The sequence below is a fragment of the Danio rerio genome, chromosome 9, assembly GCF_052040795.2.
Source record: "Danio rerio strain M-AB ecotype USA chromosome 9, GRCz13ab, whole genome shotgun sequence".
Taxonomy (NCBI): Eukaryota; Metazoa; Chordata; class Actinopteri; order Cypriniformes; family Danionidae; genus Danio; species Danio rerio.
This window is the reverse complement of record NC_141029.1, coordinates 3,179,407-3,204,867: the sequence shown is the minus strand read 5'-3', so window position 1 is coordinate 3,204,867 and position 25,461 is coordinate 3,179,407. Positions and strand designations below refer to the sequence as shown.

Below are 25,461 nucleotides of genomic sequence, written 5' to 3'. Positions count from 1 at the left end.
GGAGATTATCAAACGTGAGGTTTCATTAGCCTCCTAGAACTAACCTGATTATTTATACAGTGTACGAGTGCAGAACAGGCACTATAGGAGACTAGCAAACTGAATCATTCATTCATTCATTCATTCATTCATTCATTCATTCATTCATTTTCCTTCTGTTAGTCCCTTTATTTATCAGGGGTCACCACTGCAGAATGAACCGCCAACTATTCTGGCATCTGTTTTACTTAGCGGATCATACCTGCCAACACTCCCGATTTTCTTGGGAGTCTCCCATATTTCAGACCCATCTCCCGTTTTGGTCTGTCCCCCAGAAAACACATGGAATTAACCACCAACCCCCGGTCCTCAGCTTTTTGGTATAGTCTATAACACCCCTGGATCGCTGACATTGGTTTAATGTCTGATCGCAGCGGATGCCTGAAATCTGATGCATAGTACAGACCAGGGACCCCAAACACCTTACACCTTAGCCGCCCCACATCCCTCAACCCAGCCCCCCCCACACCCCCGATCTTCAGTTCGCATACCCCCCCAACCTTTTTGTAAAAATCGTCACTGTGTGTCGAGTTTCTTCATTGGTGTTTTGTTTTTTCTGAACACTTTCTTAATGAACGAGTAGCTAAAACTCGCTCATTATAAGGAGGAATCCAGCAACATGCCACAGCATAATCATAAGGTAAACACAAAACAAAACTTTCCATCTGAAGCTCCTTCATGGGTCTCGACACTTGTAAACACTCGGGTTTGTGCGGCTCTCAGTTCCGTAAACACTCGTCACCGATACCAAGCCGACCAATCACAGAGCTTGCGCTACGTGTCATTGTGATGTGTAATTACATTTTTTGAGAGGTGCGCGACGGCCACGGCGAGGGCTATGCGACCACGCGCTGGCTGCACCAGAGCATACGCATGCACTTCAGCCTCAATTGGTCCACTGCTGTGGGACTGACAGTGATGAGTGCAGCTGCATGTGAAATTTGAAGATCTATTAACGGCAAAAACAAGGTGCTCGATTTTAGTAAAAACACAGCATAAGCTATGGCACAGCATACAGCATAAGCTGTGTTTGTACTAAAATTGCGCAATCTTATTACTACATAACTTTGTAATTCGTAATTTATTTTGTAATCCTACTTAATTTGTAACTTGTGGATTTAGTGGCTAATATATTGCGATGTGTGTCCCCAGCCTAATCTGTGTTTTTACTAAAATTGCGCAATCTTATTACTACGTAACTTTGTAATTCGTAATTTATTTTGTAATCCTACTTAATTTGTAACTTGTGGATTTAGTGGCTAATATATTGCGATGTGTGTCCCCAGCCTAAACTGTGTTTTTACAAAAATTGCGCAATCTTATTACTACGTAACTTTGTAATTCGTAATTTATTTTGTAATCCTACTTAATTTGTAACTTGTGGATTTAGTGGCTAATATATTGCGATGTGTGTCCCCAGCCTAAACTGTATTTTTACTAAAATTAAATCTTATTAATTTGTAACTTTGCAATTTGGAATTTAATTCGGAATCCTAAATTTGAAACTTGTTGATTTAGTGGCTCATTTGTATGTATTTGTATGATCTTATACGTGCATTTTAATTCGATTTGCTCGTCCCCTGTGACAGTTGGGTTTAATGATGTTTTTTTTTGCCACACCTCCTTTTAAAAATCATACATTTTGTTACCAATTGATTCATATGAATTTATACAAATTAGCTACATTTAATGAAAATAAATAAAATAGTTACGATTCCCTGTGAGATTGGGCTAGAAGTTCATCAGCCAATCAGAATCAAGCAATCCCCTATATACTGTAGTAGCTGATATTTTGATCCATTTTAATTACAGATCTGGTAAGTTTGATATCTTTTCTGTTTTGTGTGTGTGTTGACTTTAAGTGGCTTGTGTAAGTATAGGGATGGATTATGTAAGAGTTTGCTTGAGATCTTCACACGCACACACACCCTGCGCATGAACGCTTCATCACTCATTACTGCGGTCAGGTTTAATGTCTGCCACATTTAGTATCACTCTACTCTTGTATATCAGTCGTGTGTGTGTGTGTGTGTGTGTGTGTGTGTGTGTGTGTGTGTGTGTGTGTGTGTGTCAGCGAGTTCCTCTTTCTGTCTGTGTGTGTTTTTCCTCTCTCTGTTTGTGTTTCTGTGTTTGCACACACACATTTTTGTGTGATTTTATTTGTGTCTTGATGAATGTGTGTGAATGTGTCTGTCTTTGTGTGTGTGTGTGTGTGTGTGTTTGTCTCTCTTTGTCTGTGTGTGTGTGTGCGCGCGTATCTTTCTGTGTGTCTCTGTATTTGCACATGTGTTTGTGTGGTTGAGTGTGTGTGTTTGTGAAAGAGTGTGGGTCTTCCCGCTATTGGAAACTCAATTTAAATTGAACTCATTACAGTTTTAGGCATCAGGCTGCTCATTTAAAATGTCAGGCCAGCAGAGCCACACTGAGATCTAATTAGAAGGAGTTTTTTGATATTTAATGCTGCAGAAACACTGTATAAATATGTGCTTTCGATGTGTGCTGTCTGTGCAGTTGACTGTGTAATTGTACATCAGCCTCCACTAAGCACCTCTCGGCGGCCATGTCTCCTCCAATCACAGCCCTCCACTCAAGCCCCAGGGAATACTGGGAAATTTGTCATGTTCTGTGGCTGTTTGTGCATTCATTTAGGTCATTAAACTTTAGTGTATAGCATATAAGTTATGTAAGGAATAAAGTACAATAAAGTCTGTCCTAAAGAAGAGCACTGTTGTATTAGACTGAAGGGCTTTATTCTGTGAAGACAACTGTCCTGCATGTACTTTAGCCTGCTTATTACAATGTTACTTACACCAAAATATAAAAATTACACCTAAAACATTAGTCTAAGCTGTAATAGTTTATTAGTTATTTAAATAAATGCAAAGCTGACAGGAACGAAAACAGCTGATGGAGTATACACTAACCTGCGTATTATTTGGACACTAGATGGCGCCAAACTGACAAAAGTGCGAAGCTGACGGAAACGAAACCGGCTGAATGGAGCATATACACTAACCTACTCATTATTCAGACACAAGATGGCGCCAAACAATCAAAAACACAAAGATGAGAGAAACAAAACTGGCTTAATGGAGCATATACACTAACCTGTCCATTATTCAGTCACAAGATGACGACAAACAGTAAAAAACGTAAAGCTGACAGAAACTAATCTGGCGTAATGGAGTATACACTAACCTACACATTATTTAGTCACTAGATGGCGCCAAACAGTCAATAAAAGACAAAGCTGACAGAAATTAAACTGGCTGAATGGAGTATACACTAACCTACGCATTATTTAGTCACTAGATGGTGCCAAACAGTCAAAAACAAAAGACAAAGCTAACAGAAATTAAACTGGCTGATTGGAGTATACACTAACCTACACATTATTTAGTCACTAGATGACACCCAACAGTCAAAAGCAAAAGACAAAGCTAACAGAAATTAAACTGAATGGAGTATACACTAACCTACGCATTATTTAGTCACTAGATGGCGCCAAAAAGTCAAAAACAAAAGACAAAGCTAACAGAAATTAAACTGGCTGATTGGAGTATACACTAACCTACACATTATTTAGTCACTAGATGGCGCCAAACAGTCAAAAACAAAAGACAAAGCTAACAGAAATTAAACTGGCTGATTGGAGTATACACTAACCTACACATTATTTAGTCACTAGATGGCGCCAAACAGTCAAAAGCAAAAGACAAAGCTAACAGAAATTAAACTGGCTGATTGGAGTATACACTAACCTACACATTATTTAGTCACTAGATGGCGCCAAACAGTCAAAAACAAAAGACAAAGCTAACAGAAATTAAACTGAATGGAGTATACACTAACCTACACATTATTTAGTCACTAGATGACACCAAACAGTCAAAAGCAAAAGACAAAGCTGACAGAAACTAAACTGAAATTAAACTATATTGTGCAGCCCTAATCCAGACTCATGTTTGGTCTCTCAGGTTCCTTAAAAAAGAAAAAATTCAGCATGTATTTCACAAATATCAGTGGAAAAATAAATGTGAAATGTTGTGTGGTCCTTCCAGCCATTGATTGATTCCATTTACGCTGCTGGATTCATATAATTACGCAAAAGCCAGTTGTGATTATCAGTGAAATAATGACACACAAACGGTCTTTATCGTCATTAAATATATCTGATGCACGGTCTACTAAAATGGAGAAGAGCCTTGTGCTGTGAGACTGATCTCAATACAAAGATAAATCAATGCAAATACAATAGAGAGGCAAAGCAGAGTCATTTTCAATTAGTGCTCTGGACTGGACTGTCAGACATATTAGAGCCGAACAACGGGAGCGTTTCCTCTTTAGAGATGAAGAAACGCCTGTCAAATCACTGGAAGATTGTTTTATTCCAACACTGAAGTCTTATCATTTGTGTGTGTGTGTGTGTGTGTGTGTGTATTTATATATGCAGTTAAAGTCAGAATTATTCTTCCTCTTGTGAATTTTTTTTCTTTTATAAATATTTCCCAAATGATGTCCCAGATGCAGGAAATTTTCACTGTATTTCCTATAATATTTTTTCTTCTGGAGAAAGTCTTTTTTGTTTTATTTTGGCTAGAATAAAAGCAGTTTACATTTTTTAAAAATCCTTTTTAAGGTCAATATTATTAGCCGCCTTAAGCAATATTTGCTTTTTTGATTGTCTACAGAACAAACCACTGTTATACAATGACTTGCCTATTTATGCTAACTTTAACCCAATTAACCTTGCTAAGCCTTTAAATGTCACTTTAAGCTGAATACTAGTATCTTGAAGAATATCTAGTAAAACCGGAAATATACAGGGGGGCTAATAATTCAGATTTTAAATGTACAATTTTGAGCAAAGTAATCACATATCTGCAACAGACGCCGTTTCTTTTGGCACTCACCGGCTGACCGCTTACCTCAGTGTGGAGGGCTTTTCCGCCACAACCAGTTTGTGCAGTTAGCTCGTTGTGTACGTCGGCAGACTTAAAAACGCAGAGTGGAGTTGACCCAGATGACAACGACCGGGTTCGAGTACGGGGAAAAGCGGTTTCAGAAATCAGGTAAGACAAAAACAGAATCCAAAAAATAAAACAAACAAGTGAACAACAGGGTGAGAATTTGGTAAAATCCAAAAACATGGTAAAAATCAGAAAAGGCCTTTTTTTTTCTGGACGGCTTTTGCAAACCGTCATTTGGAGGAGGAGGATGGGTCAGTCGGTCGTCCAGTCAATCATTCAGTCATTTAGCCGGTCGACAGCGGCCTCTGGTGGGTTCACGCGAGAACAGCGCGGGTGCGAACGGCACTCGCAAAAGACATATGAGATGCGAAAAAGCGCACACATCACCCTCTCGCGGATTCGTGAAAACAAAAACTTCAAAAATACGTACCTCCTGAGATGTATTTCGTCGTATCCAGAAATGTCCATGGGACTACGTTTTCAGAATGAGCCTGAGTTGCTTATTTCCGTATGGACGGCGTTTCTTCTATTACCAGTTTGTCCAGGGGCTCGTGGCCTACGTCAGAGGATTTGACACGCAGAGCAGAGTTGACCATGACAATTGGGTTCGAGTCTGGCGACGAACAGTTTCAGAAAGTGGGTAAGGGGCTAACCACACCGAACACGCTTTTACGTTCCAAAAGTGCTCGGCACACCACACTGCCTTTTTGTTGACAAGAAAAGAGAACTTTTATTGTCACTAGGCAACGACTGAATCAGCTGTGTATTGTGCGTGGGTGTTGCTGTAGATATTGGTATAATTTTAATTATAATAATCAATTGGTCCTTTTGAAAACACTATTGATTGGGTTTAGGGAAGGAGGAGGGTGGGTCAGTTGATCCGTCAGTCAGTCAGTCAAGATCTGAAAAAGCGTACACAGCGGTCTCTGGTGCATTCGAGAAAACAAAAACTGCAAAAAAAAAACATTGCTCCTGGGAACTATTTGTTGCTCTCCAGAAATGCATATAGGGGTACGTTTTCAGAATGAGTCTGGGCTGCATTTCTGGGCCACCATTTCCACGCACACTCTGTCTGACTGTTGTGTTGTTTATCGACAGACACAAGGGCGCATTAGGTTAGCTTTGTGTGATTTATGGGCTGCATCAGTCAGAGATAATGACTTGTCGTCTCTCAGAGAGACCTTCAGTCCCCGGAGAGAGACACACATTCACAGAAAGGCCGCATTAACTGTCCCAGGTGTCCTGCTTAATGGCTCAGGCCGTCTCTCTGTCATTAGTCACTGATGTTTATTTATTGGCACCTTCTGGACTGAAACATCCAGCATTCATCTGGCAAAATAAGTTATTTTTATTGCCTTTAAATATAAATAACTAAACATAAATATATAAGAGGCTTAGGAAAATGCTAATTTTAATGTATTGTCTTAATTTAGAAACAGGCTGAAGCACAGGCACTTTTATAGCTCCCTAAACTTTGTTATAGTTCTCATTATTTCCCTAAAGTAGCTAATGTATCTGAACATACATTAATGTTCAGAGGTTTTTTCAGAAAACTTACCATCTGAACTCTGAAACTCTGAAATCCAAACATTTACGTAATTTGCATATATTACCATATATCAGATTTCCCCATGGGTCTTTAGTGCTGTATTGTGTTAGCAGATTCGGATTGAATTTATTGGCATATTGGAGATGGTCTTTGGGGATAAAGAGCGCTCTCTTGAATGAAACACTAAATGGACACTAATCTCTCTCATGTCTATAATTAGCAGATGCTTTTTGTCCAAAGCAACATAAAGTACAACTGCTGGTGCTTTTCTCTAGAGAAATCCAAGGTTAAGTGCCTTCCGGCGGCTCTATCTGTCTATATCTGTCTGGAGTTTGATGTCAGTTGTAGATGTTAATTGAACTGTCTACTTATGTTGGCAGTGTGTGCGCTCTCTGATTGTTGTGGTTTATACTGTAACATATTTAGTTTGAAGCTTTTGGATTTATAAAAGTGAAAACAAGAAACTCACTTTTCTGCTTTATTGTTTTACATTTTATTTTCTCTCATGCTCTTTTTTTAATGATCTAGGCGCAAAGTCTAAAGCTCATGGCGCAAAAGCATCAAGGGCATTTCTGAATCCACTTTTGCTATTTCAGCGCATGGTCTAACAGGGTTGTGCTTATTCTCTTAATGAGTTATAGGTGTGTTTTGAGCATAACATGTATTAAATCAATCAGAATCTTATTTCCAATTCCCTTTAAGAGTCAGTTGGGTTGTGCCGTGAAGCAATTTGCTATTTAAATGGTGGACTTTGTAAGTGTAAAAACGGAACACTTCTCTAGCAAGAAAACAGTTAAACAGAGCATCTGCAGCGTGAGGATAAAGAACGAGCCTCCTCTATTCAGCCTCTTTACTTTCTCCAACCCAGGCTCATTCTGAAAACGTAGTCCCGTGGACGTTTCTGGAGACCATGAAAAACGTCCCGGGAGGTACCTATTTTTGCAGTTTTTGTTTTTCGCAAATCCGCAAGCCGATGTGTGTGCCTTTTCATATCTCGAATGTCTCGAGTGTGAACCGTTCTCGCGTAAATCCATCCATCCGACTATCCATCTGATTGACTGTATGGCTGAATAATTGACTGGGCGACCGGCCAATCGACTGACCCACCCTCATCCTTCCCTGAACCCAACCAATTTTACCGAATGTCCCGCCCACCCACTTACCCTAAACCCAACCGATGATTTTACAAAAGCCGTCCAGAAAAAGAAAAGCCCTCGTCTGTTTTTTTACCATGTTTTCAGATTTTCACTGCATTCATAACCCTGTTTATTCGCTCGTTGATTTTATTTTTTGGATTCTGTTTTTGTCTTACCTGATTTCTGGGACCGCTCTTTCCTGGACTCGAACCCGGTCACCATGGTCAACTCCTTTCTGTATCTCAAGCCCGCTAACGTACACGACGAGCTAACCGGACAAACTGGTTGCAGCGGGAAAGCCCTCCACACGGAGGTAAGCGGTCAGTCGGTAAGCGTTTAAAGGAACGGCGTCACACCGCCCTGCAGCATTCGCTTAAAAAAATTAAATGCAGCCATACGCACCTCTGGCTACATAATTCGCAGTCTCCAGAAACGTCCGCGGGACTACGTTTTCAGAATGAGGCTGTGTTGACTTTCTCTGTACTTTACTTTTAATTTTTATTCCTTTATATCCGTGGAGTAAGGAAACAATGTTGTACGCTCTCCACTGAAAACATCCTTTAGTCTACATATTTAATTTTGTTAGTTAAGTGTAAAGATTTGTTTCAAAACTATTTCTAAATTCAGTAGTAATTTCCAGCAAGCGATTAAATTAACAATAATAAATTGTCATAAATAAATTGAAAAACAGCTCCCTGAGGTGATGAAGGTATAGAGGCAGTGGTTTTTATAATCATTCATTCATTTTCTTGTGGGCTTAGTCCCTTTATCAATCCGGGGTCGCCACAGCGGAATGAACCGCCAACTTATCCAGCAAGTTTTTTCGCAGCGGATGCCCTTCCAGCCACAACCCATCTCTGGGAAACATCCACACACACATACTCATACACTATGGACAATTTAGCCTACCCAATTCACCTGTACCGCATGTCTTTGGACTGTGGGGGAAACCGGAGCACCCGGAGGAAACCCAAGCGAAGGCAGGGAGAACATGCAAACTCCACACAGAAACGCCAACTGAGCCGAGGTTTGAACCAGTGACCCAGCGACCTTCTTGCTGAGAGGCGACAGCACTACCTACTGCGCCTATGTGAAGATATTTGTGTATCGCTGTACATCCTGTGTGTATTAAGCAATGTGTAATCGTTTTGGATCTGCATATTTGCATAACTTACGCGCTTTGCGCTGGACTTTACACCAGGTTTTAGTTGGTTAATGGCATGGTCTATTTCAGTTCCTCAAAATAACAACGCGCCAACAATGTGCCCTTACAAACTTCCTTTTAAGACCAGCAAGAAGGGGAGCAAAACATGAAAATTTGAGTTGCGCTGGTCTGAAAATAGCAACAAATCACGCCAAACATGTCTTACACCTTATTGCCATGGGAATATGATAGGGCCCTATATCTTGAAGGATATAATTGGTTAGATAAACAGCATAAAATAATATAATAATATATGTATTACCTTTTACAACATGTAAAAAAAGACTCTGATGTTTCTAGAGTGTGGGTGTGACGTTTCAGCTGAAAATACGGCAAAAATGATGTCTATAACTCTTTAAAACTGCACCTTTTAAAGGCTTTGATCTTAATTTAGTGACTGTCGCTTTAAATTTAAATGAGATTGTGATCTTTTCAAAAGAAGGCGGAGCTATGATTGTGTGTCAGCATAGTGGCAGATTTTAAAACAAGACTAATGTCTTATGCTAATGAGGGAAAGATGGTCACTAGTGGGCGGGGCTTTCCCCCTCTGATGACATCATACAAAGGGAGAATGTCAATCAAAGTGTTTCTGAGACTGTTTTTTTATTAAGTGTGATTTTAAATAGTAACATTAATACATTTTTACCATTATACTCTGGTTATATTCACAGACTGCTGCCGCACAACTGTGTTTGAACCCCTTATAAAAGTGATTTTTGCATAATAGCTCCTCTTTAAAAGCTTGAAAGAAACCGCAATGGGAAATATGAATACACACTTGCATGTATTATGAATGACTGTATAAGGTGAAAAGTCACACGTGGATTTGCCGTGTTGTAAGTGTGTGTATCAGTGGTGTCAGACAGCACACATAGGTCAGAAGCAAATATGTATAATATGAGTGTGTGTGTGTGGCCTGGGTGTGTGTTGCGGGATCCTTGATTCAGAAATATTGATTTAATCCAGCGTAATCTCCTCTGATCTGCAGTCGGAGCTGATTAAAAAGATTACAGACTCCTCTTCCCCTCAAACTGCTTTCTTTATTTGCGCTCCATCATCCTGACCTGCAGCTCCAAAGCAAAATCCGTCTTTTTAGGGGACTATGGCAAGACACTTAATAGGGTGTTTAGGCACTAAAGAGAAAAACCTTGAAGGGATGCAGCAGACTCAGGTTAATGCTGTCTATTTAATGTGTGTGTGTGTGTTATATTGTGTCGCTGGATCATAGTGTTTACATAATGCTGAACATATAAATGTGTGTGTCGATGCTTATGTGCTTGTGTTATGTGTTACAGTGCTCAGTATAAATGAGTTCACCGTTTACAGAGGGCTCTTTTACATTCATATTTTTAATAGGATGCCTTACAATATTACATTTGTGTATATACATTAGATTAATCAGTAGCAAAGCTAAAATTGCAGCTAATCTAACAGAAAATAGTGTAAAATCACTGTCTAAAAATGTATATTTTGGAGGAAAATATAAAATAAAATTCGAATAAACAAGAAAAATCAAGAGAAACATACAACTATATTAAATTGTTGCTGTTTTTTGCAATAACTTGTGTATTTAAAAGGCACCTATGATAAAACTCATCTTTTGTAAGCTGTTTGGACAGAACTGTGTGTAGGTATAGTTTGTCCACAGTCATATTGGGGTGATAGAAACACAATAAACCTCCTTTTTTTAATTTCCTGATGTTAAATATAGGATCCAAATCGCTCCCATTTTGGATCGACCGCAGCGTGACGTAGGAGTGCGGTTTCCCCGCCCACAGAATTGATTGACAGCCACATATTAACATGCCTTCGTTGTACCGCGTATAATCAAATCAACAAGACAGGACGTGTACAAGCAACTGGGATGAAAAGATCTGTTCAGCGCTCTGTGATCATCAGTCATCATCAAATGAGTTCAAGAATGAGTTTTACAAGTTTAAAACGTTTTTAAAAACAGTGAATGTGTGTAATGAATTACAGCGATTTTACCATCTTTATCACCACAGCCTTATGTCAGCACAATTATAATCAACCGGTTCAATCCCGGTTTGTGGAAGTTAAATCAGGTTTAATTTGTACATCTACAAAAGAGTCAGGCTTTAAATAGGACATTTTTTTCAGTGTCTCTTTATGCACTGTGTATTTTCGAGAGAGATGCTAATGGTCTAATCCCATGCAATGATCTATGCTATGCTAAGCTAAAAGTGCTCCTGCCAGACGCAGAGATTGGCTGAATGGATTCTTTTCTCATCTGCTTAACATTATGAGAGTTGTAATATGAGCCTATTTCTAAAATATGGAGTGTTTCTTTAAGTCATCTCTACGTGTATATGTCGTCTTCATGGGATGTCTCATGTGTTTGTGTGTTTCAGAATTATCGTCAGTGTATGGCTGGTTTGCTGGTCCCTCCCTATGGTGTTATGGACAGCGGCCCAAACGCTGACAGTAAGTACAAACTCTTGCTTTACGCTTGAGCAACACTCAAACTGTTCAGACTACTTATTTAAAATGAGCTGAAGCATCACATTTCTTGAGATTTTTTTTTGGGACAACAAAAGTGGTCAAGAGTGGTGTGGAAGCATCCATTTTTTACCGTGAACATTCAAAAGAAATATTCAGTTATTTTATTTTCTGCTTAGTCCCTTTATTTATCAGGGGTCACCACAGCGGAATGAACCGCCAACTTATCCGGCATATGTTTTAAACAGCAGATTCCAGCTATTCCAGCTTTTTCCAAAAAGTCTAAATATTGAGAAAAACACATTTGAAGTCCAAATTAAGCATTTAGCAATGCACATTACTACTCAACAATGAAGTTTTGATATATTTAGAGTTGGAAATTTACAAAATATCTTTAAAAAGCATGATCTTCACTTCATATAGCAATCATTCTTGGCGTATAAAATAAAAGTCGATCATTTTGCACCAGACAATGTATTGTTGGCTATTTCCACAAATCCTATTTTAGTTCATTCACTGCACACTTTTTTTTACACAGGAATGCCTGACAAAGAGAATCTGAGCAACAGTTCTCCTGGACTATCACCCAAGCACTTAAATAAGGTTTGTTTCTGTCTTTAAAATCTTCTTCTTCACCATGTTCACTCTCCTGTTGGAAGTCGTGAACATCTGATGACTGTTCCCATACATTATGCCATAATATCACCTTTTTTTCACCCTCATGCCATGTACAGTATACGACTTTTATTCTTCAGTGCAATGCAAAGTTAATTTGATTTTAAAAAAAAAACAACATTATTGTGTTAGAGCTTAAACGTTATAAAGCAAAAACAACATTACGCACGCATAATAATACAGCTGTTCAGTGTCAGTTAAATCAGTTGACTGTTGAAATTCTACATTTTTAACCCAACTGATTGAGTTGTTAAATAAAAACTTAATAAAGGTTAAAAAATAAACCAATAAATATAATGCACCAAATATTTTTAACTCAACCATTGGGTTTAATAAGTAACTCAACGTTTTTTAGAGTGCACTTTTTGACAAATGCACCTCAAATGAGTATTTTCTTTGCCAATTATAGGACTTTTATTTTGAACGTTGCCTTTTTTATCACTTGTTTCTCATACAATACTTCAATATGTGCATTATTTATGTCATATTTTTAAAATATGTGCTAGTTTTTGGAAATCCAGTGCTGCTGTAAAATCTGATACAAACGAGCGGCGAAAGAACATGCAAACTACCCACAGAAACGACCGCCGGTCTGTTAAAGGGCCAGAACCGGTGATGTTCTTGCTGTGAGGCAACAGTGCTAACCACTGAGCCACTGTGCCGCCCTATGGAGGGAGAGGTGAAGAGGTAGGGGTGGAAGGGGGGATTCTTCAAATCGAAGATGACTGTAGTGACAACCCTGGCACTTTATAGTGGGTTAGGAATGGCCTAATTGGTGGATCATACATGCTAATGCAGAACCAGCCGTGTTCAATCATAATGACGTGATCCTCTTGAAATTAGTTTATGAATAAACTTCACTTTGTAAATAAACAAAGTCCAAAATGTGTGGCGGAAATGAATTTCCTCTATCTGTCCACCAGAAAAGCTTCTCGATGTCCCTTTCAGACAGTGTGTTTGTCTCACCTGATGAGCAGAGGGACTCTCATTCCCCCGTTTGCGTCAGTTCTGATAAAGCCATATCCTTCCTTCCCACCATCTCAGCATTTGTTTAAACGCAGAAATGAACTCTCGACATCCTCTCTTTCCATTTCTGAATATATCCAGGTGTTCCTGTTCCTCCTGGCTCATTCACCATCCTCCTATCGGTGCGTTTATGGTCATAAGTGCTTGTTTTTGCTTTGTTTTATTCTGTAGGGACGCATCTGAAAATGCTAGGCGGTCAATATCGGGCCTTGTGATTTCCATAATTGCGTTGTTTCATTCACTTAAGTCTGTTTGTGGCAGAATCCGTCTCACTGAATGCTCACGTAATGGAGGAAAAGGGCTTCCTCGAAGTGTGTAGATGATGCTGGAAGACGCGCTGAAACTGATTTGATCTTGGATGAGTTCACGCAGAGTCTGCTGGACCAGTTCCGCTCTGAATTAGCATAGCTTGGCTGGACTGCGGACAGTTTGAGTTATTGAAAGTACAAATGAATTGATTTTGTTAGCTCGCATTGCTAGTTTTGTGGTGAACAATTCATCTGAGCATGTCATTAAGAAAAAACAATAGCTTGCCCTTGTACATCCAGAAGATGCGACTGTTTTTGTTTTTCGTATTGTGACGCAGTTCCTAGAGAAACAGAATATTAAATGAGAAAACAGTGGGCGTGGCTTGATTTTTCTACTGTCAGCTGATTGGATTTAGTAAAGTAGGCGTGTCATTTTGAAAGATGGGGAAAAGAGGCTTCTCAATAGTTCGGATCATTTTACTGACACGGATCTTTGAGTCTCGTTCATCGAGTTGAATGAATCTTTTTTCAAGTCATTACGTTCATTTGGTTCAATTAGCCAAAATATTATTAAAATGTTACGAATTGCTTCCAAATACATCTACAACTGGCCCAAATGGTTGATCACATGACAAATAAGTCATAAATACAATACTATAATGCTGCGTTCACACCAGACGCGGAACGCGCATCAAGCGCGAGTGATTTACATGTTAAGTCAATGCAAACGCGCAAATAGACATCATGCGGCGTGATACGCGCGAATGACGAGAATTGCGCGAATAGCGCGGTGTGCATGACGTGAAGCGCGTGAATGGCGTGGCGAGAATTGAGTGTTTTGCGTGTTTGACACGCTTAATGCGCATTTCGTGCGAATCACTCGAGTTTAAAAATCTGAACTTCAACGGACATTCGCGACGCGTTAACCAATCAGGAGCTTGCTTTTGTGGGGGCGTGATTGTGACGTATCGCCTGTTGTCGGTGTCCCAGGGGAAATCCTCCAGCAGACACAGACAAAAAGTTCATTAAACTGGGCTGGGCTCAGTCAGAAGCACCGCTGAAAACCTCCATCAGCCAGGTTTAGTTTCTGGAGGAGTTTATGAGCTCACAGAGCTGGATGCACCTCCAAAAGGATGTAGTAGTCTCAGACACGGCCCTAAACATATGACGCTGTTAATCATCCTTCATAAAGCACATAAACACTGTTATTTTCTTCATAAAATCCATGTTAGCCATTTAGCTATGAAGCTAGAGTCACGGGGCAGACAGAAGCCCTGCCCATCACGCGAATCCGCGTCTGTTCTGAAGTGAATTTGACACGCGAATGAAGCGGGGTTTGACGCGCGAATGAAGCGAGTAACCTCAAATGTTCACGCGGCTATTTACACGGCTAACCCTAACCCTAACACATTATAAGAAGGAGAAAATAATAATTCAATGTTTACCTGCTCTTTTGTCTATGAAGGTATTGTTGTCTCTTTGCTCAGCTCACCTCTTTATATCTTCAAATGTCAGGGGTTCGTTCACGTTACACTGACAGTCACATTTAATCTTAACCAAAGTACACAGTCTGAGCCAATGGGAGCCATGATCGTTAGTTCACCTTTCAAGTCTTCTGGTTCTTGAGTCATTCGTTCATCACGTGACAGAATGACTCAAACCCGAGGACTCGAGAGATGAACGGTTCAATTCTTTTTCTGGCTCTAAACGCGTATGATTGACTTCTGTCTTTCCGCAATAAATGACTCAAAAGACTTGAAATGGACTATACCACCTGCACAAATGTGCGCATTCGCAAATGAACGAATCACTCCCTGAGAGGACTCGTAGTTCCCGAGTCATATTGAAGATTCGTTCAAATTGAACGAATCTTTCAAGAACGACCCATCACTACTCAATATGCGTTCTTCAGTGGTCCTCGTGTTCTCGTGTAACGTCATCATCAGCTGCCAAAGTTCAGTTCCAATACTCAAGACCGCAATAACAGAGGTACCGTGAAACTTCCCGGATGAGTTCTTGATATCGAGGATGCACCGATGCAGACTTGGCACCGAACTCACTCTGGAAGTCCCAGAAGTCATTGCGACTGGAGATGGGAAGCGCAGCATTTTATTTAGATTTATTATTAAAGTTCAGAGATATCACTTATTTACCTCAGGAGTTTCCCTAAATGAAACGGTAAATATAAACATCACCATGGACATCCTAATAAAGGTATAAACACATTAAGGGTGCTTATTTGCTGAAATTCGTATTAAAATCTGTTTTATTTATATTGTGCAACGTATATTTATAATGTTTTTATGCAGAGTTTATATTGTGAAAAGGGGAAAAACAATAAATCGTTGTATGAATGCTGTAATGTTTAAAAGATATTCCATTAAAAACATGTGAAGGTCACGTGACCATCAGGAAGAACGCAGCATCTCATTTCTCACAGGACGCGTTCCCTGTCCTCGCGGTCTCCTGAATTCGTTCTTCAGAGGACAACTGGCAAGACCGGTCTCCACAAGAACGCAAGTCCGTTCTCTGCGTTCTTGCAATTGAGACACAGGAAGGGTTTGAGGAGAGTTTTTACCATCTAACAGACTTTTCCTGCTCACCATCTCTGTTTGTTCTCAAAGCACTGTCAGTTGGAGGGGCGTGGTTAAGTATGTTAGCCCCGCCCAATACCTCAGACAGACCTAATCTGAGAATTTAACTGAAAACAAACAGGAAGTGCATTTTTAGATTTCAATTAAAGAACACAAGGGCAGACTATCGTTTTTTCCCTAATGATTTGCACAGATTAATTCTTCACCACAAAACTAGCAATATGAGCTAACAAAATCAGTATGGTTAGTTTTGACTTCATGTGTACTTTAATGATGTGTAATAATAATCACGGTGTGGAGTTTGATTATGTGCTCATGAGCTGTTGTAGATGTTCCTCCTGGGTGAGGATGGTGATGAATAATGGAAAAGGTTTGTTATAAATGCAGCACTGGCCTGAGTTCAGTACAGCAGGACAGATAAGCTGTTCCCAGATCAGCCTTCTGCTGACGAAGACTGCCAGATTACATGAATGGTTGTAGAATAGGAAAGGAAAATAGATGGATAATAGTGTAAAAATACACACTGCTTATTGATTTACAACACACAACGTAATGCTAGTCAAGGACTAGCCGGCAGCTAGTTCTCTGCAACTCTCACATATGATTTGTTCAGCGATTCATTTGTTCCCAAACCCCTCCTTAGCATGATGCTAATCTGCGCTGATCGGTCCGAAGACCCAGTCTGTTGTGATTGGTTGACTGCGTTCAGTGTGAGAAAGAGAGAAATGCCATCACGGCTTATTAACATTGTTGAGGTAGTCAGAGTGCAGAGTGTATGTGTGAGCCCAATGCAGGAATGCATTAAAGCAATGCAGTTAAACACCAGCATACTGCTCTATTCTTAACCATAGGTAAAAACAATGGCACATTCAATAATAATGCACACAGTGGGAAAAGCTAAACTATTTTGAATCTTGACCGCCGCATGTGTGTCCTGCTGAAAAATCCAGCTTAAACCAGCCTAGGCTGGTTGGCTGGTTTTTGCTGGTCAACCAGGCTGGTTTAAGAGGGGTTTTGGCCACTTCCAGACTGGTTTCCAGCCATTTCCAGCCTGATCTTAGCTGGTTAGGCTGGGAGATGACCAGCTAAAACCAGCTTGACCAGCCTAGCAGGCTGGGAGCCCAGCCAAAATCAGCTATGTCCAGCTTAAACCAGGCTGGTCAAGCTGGTTTTAGCTGGATTTAGCTGGTAATTTTCCAGCCTGACCAGCTAAGACCAGGCTGGTAATTGCTGGAAACCAGCCTGGAAGTGGCCAAAACCCCTCTAAAACCAGCCTGGTCGACCAGCTAAAACCAGCCAACCAGGCTGGTTTAAACTGGATTTTTTAGCAGGGTGCAGGAAGGGCTGATGGTGGCCATAGCAACGACAAACCGCAGAGGATCGCGAGGTTACAAACGCATTTAAATCCGTAAACAAAGCGGCACTCATCGCGTTTTCAACATAGCTTCAGACACGATATATGAATATAAAGAGTTAACCTGATACAGTACAAAACACATTTCAACTTGCAAGCTAGAGAAAACAAGGAGGCAGCCATTTTAATCGCACTTACTTACACTTGTGAAATGGAGGAAGGAACTGATCAAGAACTGTGCACTGTAAAGTTCCTCTGAAAAAGTCCCATACATGAACAGTCTTTTCTGATCTTTCCTTTAACAAATGACGGACAAATCCCCTGTAGCAGAGTAGATTATTGCCTTAATCACCTGAACGTTCACTCATTAATGTTCACTCATTCATATTTGGAAAAGATCTGGACGAATGACGAATCATTTAAATGACTGTGGGTCAAATCTTTCATTTAAAAAATTCAACATGGTGCACTTTCAGATTTAAACATCAGCTGAATGTTTTCACTCGTTTATAGCCGTGTTACCGGTACAAACCCAATAATCGCAAATCATCTACTTTTGTTTTCCAGAAATCATTCATTGAAAATCCCATCAAAGTTCATCCCAAACCCATTAATCAGGTATCATCATTACATTCGCCCTGTTGTGAGTCTGACAGCTGTCAATCACAGTGATGATTTCTGACATTATATGAGTGTCTGTCTCTGTCTTTTAAGATTGTATGTCTCAACACTCACAAAATGATTGAATTTCTTCAAACTACTTACTTAAAATGAGCTGAGACAACACAATTCTTGAGGTTTTTATATGGGACAACTTAATTGTTTTATGTTCAATCCACTTAAAGTTGTAAAAACTAATAACTTAACTTGATTCTGTCGCATTGCCCCAACACAAATCCATTGTGTGGAACCCAACATTTTTTACAGTGTATATTTGTCTCTCAGGTGCCGTCAGAGAAGATACTTCGGGCAGGAAAAGTGCTACGAAACATCATTTTATCTCGAGCGCCTCATATGATAAGAGACAGGAAATACCACCTGAAGACGTACAGGCGAGTGCAGCCTAACGGTTTCGTTAATGTTCTTTTCATATTGAAATATATAATGACACACACATAGCAACAATGTATCTGCCAGTAAACTGCCAATTGTCAGGGTTGTGCATGTCCTGCCAATCAAAAAAGGGCGAGAAAATGCGTGTGTTTTTGTCCTAGATGATCTTTATCCCACTTATTACACGGCTACTTGCCACAAAATGTAAAAAGGTAGACACAAAACATTGATCTGAGCCGTAATAGTTGACTAATTGTTTTTTAAATGCTAACCTGAAAGAAATGAAAACAGCTGATGGAGTATACACTAACCTGCGCATTATTTAGTCACAAGATGGCGCCAAACAGTCAAACACGCAAAGCTGACAGAAATGATAACCAACCCAAGCTCTTTCTGAAAACATAGTCCCGCGGACGTTTCTGGAGACCGTGATTTATGTAGTCGGAGGTACGTATGGCTGCATTTAATTTTTTTAAGCGAACGCTACAGAGCGGTGTGACGGCGTTCCTCTTTGTGCTCGCCGACTGGCTTATCACCTCTGTGTGGAGGGCTTTCCTGCCACAACCAGTTTGTCCAGTTAAACAGCAGAGAGTTGAGACGCAAAGAGGAGCTGACCACGACGACTGCGACAACCGGGTTCGAGCCCGGAAAAGAGCAGTTGCAGAAATCAGGTAAGACAAAAACAGAATCCAAAAAATAAAGTGAACCAGTTCACAACAGGGTGAGAATGTGGTAAAATCCGAAAACGTGGTAAAAATCAGACGAGGGCTTTTCTTTTTCTGGACGGCTTTTGTAAACCTTTGCTTGGGTTTAGGGAAGCAAGCGGACAGATGGGTCAATCGGTAAAAGTGGTTGGGTTTAGGGAAGAAGAAGGAGGGTGGGTCGGCCGATTGGCCGGTCGCCCAGTCAATCATTCAGTCAGTCAGATAGACGGTCACTCAACAGCGGCCTCCGGAGGGTTTATGCAAGAACAGCGTGGGCGCGAACGGCACTCTCGAGAGACGTTCGAGATGCAAAAAAGCGCACACAGCAGCCTTGCGCGGATTCGCGAAAACAAAAACTGCACAAATAGGCACCTCCCGGGACGTATTTCGTGGTCTCCAGAAACGTCCATGGGACTACGTTTTCAGAATCAGCCTGGGTTGATGTAAACAGCTGATGGAGTATACACTAACCTACGCATTATTCAGTCACAAGACTGTGCCAAACAGTCAAAAATACAAAACGGACAGAAACTAAACTGGCTAAATGTAATATACACTAATCTGCCAAATATTTAATCTCTACATGGTGCCCAACAGTCAAAAACAGTCAAAAACACAAAACGGACAGAAACTAAACTGGCTGAATGGAGTATACACTAACCTGTGCATTATTCTGACACAAGATGGCGCAGTCAAAAATATCAAACAACAAACAAGCAGATACAGATGAGGTCAGTTTCAGCTATTATCTGTGAATAGCTTTGCTATGTCTTGACCGACCAATCAGAATCAAGTATTCCAGACAGCTGTGTAATACATTAGTTTATAATGGCACAGCCCTATCTTGAAAATGTCTCATCTGATTATCTCTGTTGTTCTTGCATGTGTGTGTGTGTGTTGTAGGCGGAGCTGCATCGGCACTGAGCTCGTTGATTGGCTGTTGCAGCACACATCATGTGTTCACTCTCGTGTTCAGGCTGTAGGGATGTGGCAGGTGCTGCTGGAGGAGGGAGTGCTTAACCACGGTAAACCTCATAATACACTAACATACGCCAAAGGTTCAGGGTCAGCACAGTACTGTAGTCAGGGTGCGAATTATACAGTTGAAGTCAGAATTATTAGCCCTCCTGTATTTTATTTTTCTCCAATTTCTGTTTAATGCAGAGCAAATTTTTTTCAACACATTTCTAATCATAATAGTTTTAATAACTCATCTCTAATAACTGTTTCATTTATCTTTGTCATGATGACAGTAAATAATATTTTACTAGAAATACTTCGAGACACTTCTATACAACTTAAAGTGACATTTAACTAGGTTAATTAGGGTAATTAACCGAGTTGAATTGCAAGTATTTGATTAACGATGGTTTGTTCTGTAGACAGTTAAAAAAATATTGCTTAATTGTTAATTTGATTAACAACCTATGAACTGAGAAATACTAATATAATAAAGTTAGATGGCCACCTGAACATCGGGAAGAAGGACGCGGATAACCTATGAACTTTTAAATACTTTATAATAAACAAATAAAGCAAACGGGCGGCAGCTCCTCACAGACACTTCCGTCAAACCGAAAGCAAAAGTAAAACAATATGTCGGGGCCCGGTTCTCTCTCTCCCAGCACTGGCATCTCTCCTCATTTTAGCTTTCAGGGCTCCTCCGTGAGACTCGGGGCAGGGCACTCATCCAGGCAATAGTATCTGGTTGCAGCCTTTATGATGCAAGCTGAGATTGCTTCACTCAGCAATGCAATGTCAGACACAATGCATTCAAATGTAGCGAGTGACGTCACTGTGACGGGTAGTGTTAGGTGAGCCCATTAAAAAGCATTGGATGCAGCCCAGATTGCACTGCACCAGGTCTGCAGCCAGACCCCTTTCCATCCAGGTGTCCCTGATTATGTCACCCACGCCACCTGTCTCGAAAGCCCTCAGGGGTTTCAGCCCAACACGCAACCATCTTCATTCCAGCTGTTCGCTCTTCAGTTTGCGTGAACCTTCACCCTGCTGCTTCACTGACATCAAGTCCTCCAAGCTCATGATGGAGTCAGACACAATATTCATTCTGTCTCCACTGCAGCATGACTTTATATCCTATACTGGACAATATTTCTGTTCAGTGACAAGACTTTTGTCTAAGCAGAGTCAGACCTTACTGTCTTAATTGAATAATTAAAATCAAGGCATGATCAGATTTTATTCTGTAAAATAAGCGTAATCTAGAGGCTTTTACCTTTCATATAAGCCACTTCTGATAGCAAATGATCAACTAGAAGTCAAGTTATTATTTACTGTTCCTAACACTTGGATAGGCGACAAGACTTTTCTCAGGTAATGTATGATTTATCTGTGCTAAATTTAAACAGAAAAGCAGTAATATTCAACTTAATTTGTTTATTTAAATTCAGCCCAGATTAATTTTCTGCAAACACCTTTAAGAAATTGAGTAAACTCAATGCATTTTCAGTGTAGTTGTGATCGTGTGTTTGTTTTCTGCTTGATGTGTTCTGCTGCAGTGGACCAGGAGCCGACTTTCCAAGATAAATATCTGTTTTATCGCTTTCTGGATGACGAAAGTGAGGATTCAGGAATGCCGAGTGAGGAAGACAAGAAGGAGAGTGACGAAGAGCTGCAGGACACGCTTCTGCTGCTGTCTCAGATCGGCCCTGATGCTCATCTGCGGATGATCCTGCGCAAACAGTGCGTAACCGAGACCTTTTTTAAATGTCCTGGAAGTTTGTTTTTTTTTATTGTGTTTTTACAAAAGTTACAGTACATTAAAGCTATTCAATGACAAAGCTATTTTCGTTTTGTTTTGTTTTTTTAACAATTCATACATTTGAAATAGAGACAAATGAACATATTAAAATTATTATAAAAAGGAAATGCATTAAATAAAAAAAATATTAATAATAGTAAGATATAATAAAAAAAATGAGAATAAAATAAAAATAAATTAAATAAATAAAATAAATAAATAAATAAAAAAGGGGGTGGGATTGGGAATTTATGGTTGGAGGAGTACATTAGTCAATACCCACTGGCATACATATGCTGTATAAAGGCAGTGTTTGTACATCAGCACTTACTGTTTGTCCTCCTAAACCTGAACAAACCTCGGTTGGGTTTATCTGTTTCTCTGGATTTAAGCCTAATAAGCACAAAATTAGATCTTTAATCTAAAAAGAAAATATGTCTACACCGTATGTTATTTTTTACTGGAACAATATCTTTAATAATATAAACTGGACTCAAGTTTGGTCTTTACCTCAAAAAATATTGTATTACAAACAAGGCTAAAGAAATATCATTTAAATTACTTCATAGAGTTTAACCCACAGAATTATTTCTACAAAAATTTTTAATTGATATTGAGTTAGAAAGCTGTTTTTGCGAAAGCTTTAATGAAACTATTTCACATTTATTTTGGTCTTGCCAATATACTCGACTATTTTGGATCAATGTTGAAGCTTTTATTGCTCATAATATCTTAAAAACCTTTTCCTTATCTCATAAACATGTGATTTTGGGTTTTTATGTTAAGGGTCGCTCTTTAAAAGATGCTGGTTTTATTATAAATTTTATTTTATTATTATGTAAATTTCACATACATAAATCCAAGTTTTCCAAAAGCAAACCTCTCTTCATGCTGTTAGAAAAAGAGATTCAAATGTATATAAAAGTGATTTCCAAGTCTCAAAATAGAAAAGCAAGTAAAACAATTAATATGTGCTCCTCCTTTAACATTTTTACATGAAATGTTTGTATATATGCATTTCCTGTAAAAAACAAAGAAAAAAAGAAAAGTGCATTACTAACTCTTGTAAATACCTAAAATTGGAAAATGTGCGAAACATATTTGTATGTAATTTGATAATTATGTACCCTCTCCTCTGTTTTTTTCCCCTTCTCCTTTATGTTTTCTCACTTATTTCATTTTTGTTAAGAAATGTAAAGTGGTTGTATTGTATTGTATAAGAAAACTGTACATGCTGGTTCTTGTTAATAAAAAAAAAAAGAATTATTATATATTTTATATATTTTTATATTTTATAATAATTTTATAATCATATTAAATATGAATTATTAGAGGGTCCCATGTTTTGAAAAATGTTTTGGTTGATCCTCTGAGAAAATATAATTTTTTTTCTGTTTTCAGAAATAGCATCACATCACTAAGCCAAAGTGACAGGTTAGGTGGCGTTGGTGATTTCCACTCCATAAGAATTCTTGCTACAAAGGCAAAGGCGTTATCTATTTCTTTGGCTACATGGATGTCCTCATTTGCTACTCCAAAAATAGCCATTTCTGGATTTGGTTGAATTCTTAAATTGAAGGCTGAGTTTAAAATTTCAAATATTGAAGACCAAAATCGTCTCAGTTGGTCACATGACCAGAACATATGGGTTAGGTCTGCCTTGCATGAGTTGCAGCGATCGCATGTTTCATCTATATTGGGGTGGATTTTAGCCAGTTTGGTTTTGCTGTAGTGAATACGGTAAAGAATTTTCATCTGAATCAGATTAAGACGCGCACATAATGAAGTCTTGTTTATAATTTTAACCGCCTCATCCCAAGTTTCTTCAGAAATATGAATTCCTGTGTCCTGGAAGTTTTAATAGTGGCCGCACCAGGACAAAACTTCTTGGAAATGGGAGTATTAGTTGTGCAGTCATTCGTAGCTGATGGCATTATTGTCCTGTTCACCGCAGACCCGGCCAGAGGACGGTCGATGACCTGGAGATCATTTATGAGGAGCTGCTGCACATTAAAGCCTTGTCCCATCTCTCCACCACTGTAAGTCTGCATTATATCAGCTTTAGTGTTTTTGGTAACACTTTACAATAACAGCACATGAATAATGATGTATTAATATGTAAACTAAACATTACTTTATTATGAATTAATGATGAGTTAAGGTATGCACTAATCATGAATTAACTTTAACTACAACATGAGTCACATGAGTTTATCTGTGAATGACGGCTACCTTAATTACTTGTTAGCACATGCTTGTTTGTTAATTAATGTATTAATTATGTTGTGACTTTACTTGGAGGGGCACATCATCATTAACCCATTCTTAACTACTCATGAACTCCTTATGCACGTCCAACTAGTGAGTTTACACTAAATAACAATAGATGTTAAGTTTTCTGTCAACATCAACATGTCATGACTGCTAGTAACCACCTGAGGCCACTGTAGTTCGACACGAATTCTTAGAGAGAACTACAGCGCGGCCAAAAACTACAAATCCATACATACCACGCGCACACACCGGAACTCACTTACACTGATTTGTATTCACAGCTGTCTCTGTTTTCCCGTCAATTTGCTGGACTATTTATCCACTTGTTAAGTGGTGACGTGTTTGTGACGTATGTAATACTGTTTCCAGGTCCAAGCCGCCATTCATTTGAGTTGAGAAATCATTCGTTTATGATCACGTTTCATTCCTATCACACATTAAAGTTAATTTTATATAAAATCATAGTTTACACAACACTCTCTGGGCTTGCTGCATAACAAATACCAAAAATTTTACAATTTATAAAACTATGAATCACTTTCTGGCCATCGGATATTAGGCATAGACATATATATTGCGATCGTGATTTTTGAAATTATTAAATCGCTTTGTAAACGTTTATTATTACCATTTCATGAGTCTCCCCATTCAGTTGAATAAAGCGCTTGGACCTGGAAGCCGCTTCACGTGACGTCACACTTAACAAGCGGATACAGCCATTCTACCACTGTTCGTCCATGTTGGTATGTTGTTCTTGATTCACTATCATCATTATTAAACTGCACTTGGATCCTACACCCTTTTTGTTCCCGTTTTCAATCCCCAAACGTGACACAACATGAACAGGAGTTCATGAGTAGTTAAGGATGAGTTAATAGTGATGTGCCCCTCCAAGTAAAGTCATGACATAACTATACACCAACAGCTCATGAGTTCATGTTGGTTACATTTAGCTTAAACTTAAATGTTAATTAATACATTAACAACATGAACTAACAAGTAATTAAGGTAGCCGTTATTTACACATGAACTCATGTGACTCATGTTGTAGTTAAAGTTAATTCATGATTAGTGCATACCTTAACTCATCATTAACTCATAATAAAGTAAGGTTTAGTTTACATATTAATACATCATTATTCATGTGCTGTTATTGTTAAGTGTTACCGATTTTTTTTTTTCATTAAGAAGGCTCCATCTACAGTGGGGGGCATTACTAATAAAGAGGTCATGTTTTTTTCCTGGGAATAATATTTCTAAAGGAGCTGTTGACATGGAATTGAAGCAATTTTTGGTGAAAACTCAAACTAAAAATAAAAATCTGAAAAATTAGTTGAGTGTAATAACGATGTAATGACATAAGGAGAAAGTCCTCATCTACTGAAACGTATTTAATACTTTATATAAAAGGCTT

The 25,461-nt window shown here is 39.1% G+C and overlaps 1 protein-coding gene across 8 annotated transcripts in view; it reads left to right on the top strand.

Annotated features, from left to right (window-relative positions):
* The window catches only part of rapgef4a (Rap guanine nucleotide exchange factor 4a), an 88,133-nt gene that overhangs the window by 32,428 nt on the left and 30,244 nt on the right, over nucleotides 1–25,461 (top strand). For 5 of the 8 annotated variants that reach the window (XR_015499059.1, XR_015499057.1, XR_015499056.1 and 2 more), the window contains 7 exons: nucleotides 11,271–11,343; nucleotides 11,897–11,961; nucleotides 17,823–17,873; nucleotides 18,201–18,307; nucleotides 19,916–20,037; nucleotides 21,532–21,715; nucleotides 23,728–23,812. Coding sequence is in view for 4 of the 8 variants with exons in the window: in XM_087267419.1 (XP_087123545.1) it covers nucleotides 11,271–11,343; nucleotides 11,897–11,961; nucleotides 17,823–17,873; nucleotides 18,201–18,307; nucleotides 19,916–20,037; nucleotides 21,532–21,715; nucleotides 23,728–23,812 (687 nt within the window). In the remaining 4 variants the exon portion in view is untranslated. The remainder of the gene's footprint in view (nucleotides 1–11,270; nucleotides 11,344–11,896; nucleotides 11,962–17,822; nucleotides 17,874–18,200; nucleotides 18,308–19,915; nucleotides 20,038–21,531; nucleotides 21,716–23,727; nucleotides 23,813–25,461) is intronic. The other 3 variants (XR_015499058.1, XM_087267420.1, XM_087267422.1) reach the window with 1 other exon arrangement.